Source organism: Salvelinus sp. IW2-2015, unplaced genomic scaffold (assembly GCF_002910315.2).
Source record: "Salvelinus sp. IW2-2015 unplaced genomic scaffold, ASM291031v2 Un_scaffold2415, whole genome shotgun sequence".
Taxonomy (NCBI): Eukaryota; Metazoa; Chordata; class Actinopteri; order Salmoniformes; family Salmonidae; genus Salvelinus; species Salvelinus sp. IW2-2015.
In genome coordinates this window covers 219,264-227,481 of record NW_019943736.1, presented here as the reverse complement: position 1 = coordinate 227,481, position 8,218 = coordinate 219,264, and the positions used below count along the sequence as shown (strand labels likewise).

The 8,218-nt window shown below is 48.0% G+C and overlaps 1 protein-coding gene across 1 annotated transcript in view; it reads right to left on the bottom strand.

Moving 5' to 3' along the window:
- The window catches only part of klhl30 (kelch-like family member 30), a 23,255-nt gene that overhangs the window by 7,939 nt on the left and 7,098 nt on the right, over positions 1–8,218 (bottom strand). Inside the window, exons 6-7 of the mRNA XM_070440320.1 lie at positions 732–922; positions 143–288 (exon numbers count right to left, since the gene is read on the bottom strand). Coding sequence (XP_070296421.1) covers positions 143–288; positions 732–922 — 337 coding nt within the window. The remainder of the gene's footprint in view (positions 1–142; positions 289–731; positions 923–8,218) is intronic.

The window sequence follows — 8,218 nt, the reverse complement described above, 5'->3', positions numbered from 1 at the left end:
CTAACTCTAACCCTAACCCTAACACTAACCCCTAACTCTAACTCTAACCCCTAACGCTAACTCTAACCCCTAACGCTAACTCTAACCCCTAACCCTAATCCCTAACCCTAACCCCTGACGCCAACTCTATCCCCTAACCCACCTTCTGCCACATGTTAGCCAGTGGGTCGTAGCAGTAAACCTTCTTGGTGTTGTCAGCGATCAGGTAGATGAGCCCCTCCACTGAGACACAGCGAGGAGAGGACAGGTACTTGGGGATGAAGGGAGAGCAGATGACACTCCACCCATCTTAGGGGGACAGAGAGGCACAACGGGGGCAAAGATATGAGATAGGATCTGATGCGAATCTGAGAAGTGTAGTAAGCCTACTTGCGTTTCCTATAATTCTTACTAAAACTGTTTTTGGTTTTTAATGGACAAAGGTGGAGATGTGAATCTGAATAACACATGTTACATCTGAGAGGTAGGCTACATGATTGATTACACTGACAAGAGATTTCAAATGGATCTGAAAAAGGAATCAGTTTTGAGCACCATTTCCTGCAACATTTCTAAAGTGATAATCAATTATTGGGGATCATGTTTTRGGGGGTCAATTCCCTTTCAATTTAGTAAAATTCAAGACGTGAACATGAAAATGGAATCGACCCCCCCCCTCGCAAAAACACTGGTGACGGTTCCATGTTGTGAGCATATTAACCTACGTGATGCTCCATGCCGTCCCTACCTACCTATAACAGGATTGTAGCACTGCAGAGTCAAGGCGTTGTACTTAACAGCACAGGAGCCTATCACGTATAGTTTACCATGACAGGCAGTCGCTGTGAAGTTTGTCACGTATTTCACTGCAGGACATGTTCGGGCCCAGGTGTCATTAAATGGGTCGTAGTGCTCAATGTCTACAAAGTCCATTGTAGTGCCTGTGGAGAGAAAACACTGGTGTTATCTGACCAGACCAATGTTAAGAAAAAAACGTTGACTTATTATGACAAAGCATATCTATCACTACAGATCGGCAGGCTGCAGTGGTTTAGAGGTCTGTACAGTATAGAGAATTAGTCTAGATCTAATCGGTCTACTTCCTATTTGTCAGGATTTGGCCAGGATTGTTTTGGTCACTAGATGCCCCCATTGCGCCTTTTTTGAACCTTTTGTTTTCCCCTTGGTCTAATTATTATTTGCACCTGTGCCTTATTTCTTTGTAGGTATTTAAACCCTTAGTGTTCCTCAGTTCTTTGCTCAGTGTTTGTATGTTAGCACCCAGCCCCAGCCATGCTGTGAACATATATTTCTCTTGTTGGATTTTCCAGAGGTACTCTGYTTTTGTTCTTGTTTATTTTTGATTAGTCTTTTGAGGTTTGTTTTTTCCTGCTGTTCTTACCACTTTGTGGATTTTCATTGTATTTTGGAGGATATCCATTTTTTCTCTTGGCTTTACTTTTGACGTTGTGGATTTATATTTTTTGCCTGAAGATCTTTTACTTTGATTAAACCACCGTCTCTAGTACTGCTGTGTCTGCCTCATCTTCTGGGTTCTGCTGACTATTAGTGACTGTTTCTCACACCGGGTCCTGACACTATTGGTCGAGTTCCTATTGGTCTAGTTCCTATTGGTCTAGTTCCTATAGGTCTAGTTCCTATTGGTGTAATTCTTATTGGTCTAGATTATATAGGTCTAGTTCCTATTGTTCTAGTTCCTATTGTTCTAGTTCCTATTGTTCTAGTTCCTATAGGTCTAGTTCAATTTGTTCTAGTTCCTATTGGTCTAGTTCCTATTGGTCTAGTTCCTATTGGTCTAGTTCCTATTGGTCTAGTTCCTATGAATCTAATCGCTCTACTTCCTATTTGTCCAGGATTGGCCAGATTGCTTTTGGTCACTAGATGCCCCCATTGCGCCTTTTTTGAAACCTGGTTGTTCCCTCTTGGTCTAATTATTATTTGCACACTTCTTATCTTTGTAGGTCTTAAACCCTTAGGTTCCTCAGTCTTTGCTCAGTGTTGTAGTTAAGCCACCCAGCCCCAGCCATGCTGTGAACATAGCTATTGCTCTAGTGGTTTCCAGACGGTACTCGGATTTTGTTCTTGTTTCTATTGATTAGTCTTTTGAGGTTTTGGTTTGTTCCTGGCTGTTCTTACACATGTTGGATTTCATTGTATTATGTAGGATATATTTTGTCTCTCGTTGCTTTACTTGTTGACGTTGTTGGATTTAATTTGTCTTCTGAAGATCTTGTCTTACTGGGTTTTGATTAAACCAACCTGTCTCTAGTACTGCTGTGTTCTGCCTCATCTTGCCTGGGATAATTCTGCAGACTAGTGCAGTATAGAACTAGTTCTCCTACACCGGTCGCCGGAAAAGAAACACGAAGCCATTAAAATAGAACCCACGAAGCCATAGCCAGTACCGCAGGATTTTTTTCCCAATTCTGTCCACACCCGACGAGGGACTGTCCAACGCCACGAAGCTGCTCTTAGCTTAGCAAGACCTTTAATGCTTAGCATTCTCACTTTCTGTCGGAGATGCTGACTTCCATAAAGGCATGATTTCTGATCCGTCTTCCCCTGGCACCGCCTTCTGCTCCCAGACATCGATTCAAGGTGCCTAAGGCAGTTAACCCCCTGGCGGCAAGCGCTCGTCTGCCGCCTCCCAACGGTTTCTCAGTGACCGGATTGTGGTTGTAAAGGCGCGTTTTTTCACCCAATGTTCCTCGTCTCCTTTCGAGGCAGACCCTCGTCGGTTTCCCACCGATCGAACAGTCACAAGATAAGCGAGAATATGATCATCCCGCTGCCGAAAGAACCTGCTCTCGGGGAAACCCTGCTGCTGGCGGAGGTGGGGACCCAAAGCCTGCTGTGCCGAGGCTACTCTACCCTTTTGACTGGATGAGGAATTCAAAGTGAGTGTTTCAAGGGTCCTTACGCAAGCGTGCACCTACTGGCCAGCCCACATGATAGCTGAGGAGCTCCTGTGACTCTCTCCGCAAGGGTTGCGGGCGCAGCGGCCTGACGGGAGATATAGTCATCCAGTATCCTGCACGGGTGGCAGCAGCGAGGTGGGCTGGGAACGACGAAGAGCGCTACCAGTGGTGCTTTTTGAGGGGTTTTTGCCGGCGAACACGCAATGCATATGCAACGAGCCCGTCGTGGAGAACCACCTAAGAGACGAAGCCCCACGTGAGTACTCCCTGATCAGAGTTGGCCTCGCGCAGTATGTAATCCAATAGCGATCTGAGAGGATAGAGAAGAAGCTCTAACCGTAGACCGTGCTACACCCTAGCTTCCTATCCGGTGCCGAGCTGCCGAAGTTCCATCCACTTGTTAATTCTCGTCTTGGCTCCCACCGGACCCATGCAGAGGTTGAACGCATCTCCCAGAGCTGAGAGAGACCGCGATGAGGAGAGCCTGTAGATTGCGCAACGGGGCCGATTTCGCCCTAGTCGTCAGGGTACGACTTCCGTGAGGCTAGGACGACAGTAACCGGGAGCCGACATTCCTCTCCATCCATCAACGGTGCCCGCGCTCATCCCAGTGCTCCTACTCGTGTCCGGTTGACAAGAGGCGCGGATTCTTTACGGGAACAAACGCTCTCGTGCACCCGCCTAGGCCAGTCCGTCTTTTTGGACTCGACGACTGCCCTTCAAAGCTTGGAGTATAACTTGCCGAGTGAACTGTAGATGGTGTCTGGGCCGAAGGAGAAGTGTCGGTTCCCTCCTGAAGTCCCTAGGTGACCACCATTAAGGGTTAACTACATGTGTGGAGAGGAGCCTTTGGGGATCTGGCTTTCACTCGTTGATCATACCATGATAGGGCCTTCGACTTTCAAGTTTCACCACACAGGAAGTGATGAACCGTTCATCTGATTCGCTTCCCGAGTTCCCTCTCGACGTTGCCTTAGTGACCTCCTGGCTCATCAGCCAATAACCCTCACATCGTACTGGGCCTGGTGGGCAAAAGCAGGGGTCAGAGTACAAAATGCGACTAGTACGTCACAGTATCTTCTCCGCGACTCGCATCTGGTAAATCCCATGCGAGCTGTCCCGATTCCCGGATGTTACGGTGAGTGACCTCAAAACCGGTTTAGGGCAATACCAGAGGGCCAACGACTAGACGCATAGACCTTTACGATTGCCCATCGACCTGTTTACCGGCACCCTGCCCCTCTCAGAAGGTCCGGATCTTTCTCGCTACTCCTTCCCGAAGAGTGCTATGGATACCTACATAAGGAAGCTCTGGCAGCAGCTCATGCGTCCATCCACGCTCGCCGGCGGGGGGCAGGGTTTTTCTTTGTGCCAAAAAGACGATGGATTACGTCCTGAGCATCGACTACGCGGGGCTCAATGCAAAACCGTCCGAACCGCTACCCTATGGCCACACTTTGAGCTGCTCCAAGGAGCAGTGTGTCTGCACTAAGCTTGACATGTCGGAACCGCATACCATCGCTTGTGCGGCACAGACCACGGTGACGAGTGGGAAGAACCGCTTTCAACACGCCTACTGTCACTACGATTGTGTGGGGCCTTCGCCTGACCAACGCCAACGGCTGGTGTTCCAAAGCGCTCATGAAACGATGTGCTTAAGGATACTGCTTAACATCTTGTGTTTGTTTACTTGGATGACATCCTCATCTTTTTCGAGCTCCTCAAGAAACACGCATGTCAGACAAGTAGCTCAAACGCCTCCTAGACAGCCATTTGTACATTAAGCCGGAAAAATGTGAATTCCTTCCTCCCGAGCACAGATTCCTTGGGATTTGTAGTGGACCGGGTGCGATGTCCCAGAATGGCACCCCCAGAAAAGGTAGGGCGGCATGCGGATGGCCCACCCCAAGTCCATTAAGGAAGTTTTCATGCAGCTTTCTGGGCCTTCACCACTTTTACCGGCAGTTCATCAAGAACTTCCAGCTTGGTGGCAGCTCCTCTCTCAGCTTTAACCAAGGTGGCATGACGCAAGGTTTTCTGTGGGAAAAGAAGCCTGAGACGGCCTCCAAGACCTCCAAGCAGCGCATCCTCTCTGCTCCCATCCTGACACGTACCTGACGCGGAAGCAACCTTTTGTGTGGAGGTAGACGCATCAGAGGTTAGTGTTGTAGCTGTCCTGTCTCAGAGGAAAGACAAGAGAGTTCACCTTGCGCTTCTTCTCTCACTGGCTTACCCCGCCGAAGAAACTACGATGTGGGGATCGTGAACCTAGCGGTTAAGATGCATTGAAGAATGGAGACACTGTGCTCGAGGGCGCTCTCAACCGTTCAAGTGCTTACGACCACAAAATCTGGAGTATATCCAGCAGCAAAGTGGTTGAACTCCAGACAACTCGATGGTCTCTTTTCTTCAATCGATTCCAGTGTATCCTCACCTATAGACCCGGGTCGAAGAATCTCAACCGGACGCCTGGTCACGAGTCTACGCTTCTGCCATTCGTGACGATACTGTCCTTCCTGCCGCTAAGACGTGGTCCGATCTTGTGGCAAAGTTGATGATACCGTGAAACGAGCTAAACCATCGAACCGGGTCCTGAAGGAGGTCCTCGCAATCGGTAGTTTGTTCCCAAGGCGGCGAGGTCCCAGGTCCTTCTTGGGGGCACTCCTCTCGTCCACCTGTCACCCGGCGTAGGTCGCCTTGGAGTTCATCCAGCGTAAGTTCTGTGGCCCACCAAAAAGAAGACGTTGCCACTTTCGTCAAGGCCTGTCCCGTGTGCTGCCCAGGGCAAATCTTCTTCACCTCCGCCCTCAAGGACTCCTTCACCCTTTACCTATCCCCACCGACCTGTCCCATATCTCGTTGACTTTATTACTGGCCTTCCTCCGTCCCTGTAATACTACTATCCTAGTCATCACACAGGTTTTCTAGGCGGCCAGGTTCGTCCCTTGGACTAAATTACTTCTGCCAGAAGACACGGCTGAGTTGGTGATTAACCATGTGTTCCGAGTCTCGGCATTCCGCAAGATATGGTTTCCGACAGAGGTCCCCAGTTCGCCTCTAGGTTTTGGAACGCTTCTCAACTCATAGGGCCACTGCCAGTCTTTCTTCAGGGTACCATCCGGAGTCCAACGGCCAAACCGAGAGGATGAATCAAGAGCTGGAAACCACCTCAATGTATGGTCTCCAACAACCCGTCCACATGGTCATCCTCATGTTTGGCCGAGTACGCGCGCAACACCTTGGCTCTCCTCCACTGGTATGTCCCGCACGAGTGTCCAGTTTGGCTATGCTCCGCTATTGTTCCGGGGACCAGGGGCAGAAGTCAGAGTGCCTTCAGCCTGAGGTTCATCAGACGCTGGTCGGCTTAACGTGGAAGAGGCCCGTCTAATCTTCTGCGTTCCTCACAGCAGTACCAACGACAAGCCAACAGACGTCGCCGCCCGGGCCTACCCTACGCTCGGCCAGAGAGGTATGGCTCTCGACTAAGAACTTACCGCAACCGGGTGGAGCCTCGCAACTGTCCCAGAAACATCGTCCCTTTAAGGTTGCCAGGAGAGTGAATCCCGTTACTTTTCGCCTGCACTTACCCAAACCCCTTAAGATTAATCCCACGTTTCACATTTCTTATTAAAACCTGTTTGTTTTTTCTCCCCTTCTCCGGCAGCAGACTCCCTCCGCCCCGTGTCATCGGAGGCCAGTCGGCTTATACCGTCCATCGGATACTGGATTCCCGCCGGTGCAGCGGTCGCCTGGCAGTATCGGTGGACTGGGAAGGCTACGGTCCCGAGGACGCTCCTGGGTTCGCCAAAGACATCTGGAGCCCTGACCTCATTCGTCAGTTCAGGCCTCCCCCTGAGAAGCTGGTAGGAACGTCAGGAGCGTCCTAGGAGGGGATTCTGTCAGGATTTGGCAAGGATTGTTTGGTCACTAGATGCCCCCATTGCGCCTTTTTTGAACCTTTTGTTTTTCCCTGGTCTAATTATATTGCACTGTGCCTTATTTCTTTGAGGTATTTAAACCCTTAGTGTTCTCAGTTCTTTGCTCAGTGTTTGTATGTTTAGCACCCAGCCCAGCCATGCTGTGAACATATATTCTCTGTTGGATTTTCCAGAGTACTCTGGATTTTGTTCTTGTTTATTTTTTGATTAGTCTTTTGAGGTTTGTTTTTTCTGCTGTTCTTACCACTTTGTGGATTTTCATTGTTTTGGAGATATCCATTTTTTTCTCTTGGCTTACTTTTGACGTTGTTGGATTAATTTTTGCCTGAAGATCTTTTACTTTGATTAAACCACCGTCTCTAGAACTGCTGTGTCTGCCTCATCTTCTGGTCTGCTGACTATTAGTGACTGTTTCTCACACCGGGTCCTGACCTATTGGTCGACGTTCCTTGGTCTAGTTCCTATTGTTCTAGTTCTCCATAGGTCTAGTCTATTGTGTATTCTATTGGTCTCGATTATATATGGTCTAGTTCCTATTGGTCTAGTTCCTATTGGTCTAGTTCTATGTCAGGTCTAAGTTCCTATATTTGTTCTAGTTCCTATTGTCTATCCTATTGGTCTAGTTCCTATTGGTCTAGTTCCAATTGGTCTATTCTATTGGTCTAGATTAATAGTCTAGTTCCTTGGTCTATTCTATTGGTCTAGTCCTATTGGTCTAGTTCCTATTGGTCTAGTTCCTATGGTCTAGTTCCTATTTGCTAGTCTCTATGGTCTAGTTCTATTGTTAGTTCCTATTGCTCTATGTTCCTATTGTTAATTCTTATTGTTAGTTATAGGTCTAGTTCCTATTGGCTCTAGTCATTGGTGTAATCGTTATTGGTCAGATTATATAGGTCTAGTTCTATTGTTCTAGTTCCTATTGGTCTGTCCTATTGGTCTAGTCCTATTGGTCTAGTTCCTATTGTCTAGTCCTATGTCTGCTATGTCTAGTTCTATTGGTCTAGTTCCTATTGTCAGTCCTATTGGTTCATTTCCTATTGGTCTAGTCCTATTGTTCTAGTTCCTATGGTCTAGTCTATTGGTTAAGTCTTTGGTTAGTTCCTATCTGGTCCTAGTTCCTAATGGTCTAGTTCCTATTGGTCTAGTTCTATGTTCTCGTCCTATTGGTCTAGTTCCTATTGGTCATTCCTATGGTCTAGAGATTAGATAGGTCTAGTTCCTATGGTCTAGTTCCTGATTGTTCACGTTCCTATTGGTCTAGTCCTATTGGCTAGTCTCAATTGGTCTAGGTTGATTGCTATTGGTCTCGTTCTATTGGGTCTAGTTCCTATTGTCTACGATTCTATGGTTCGCGTCAAGGTC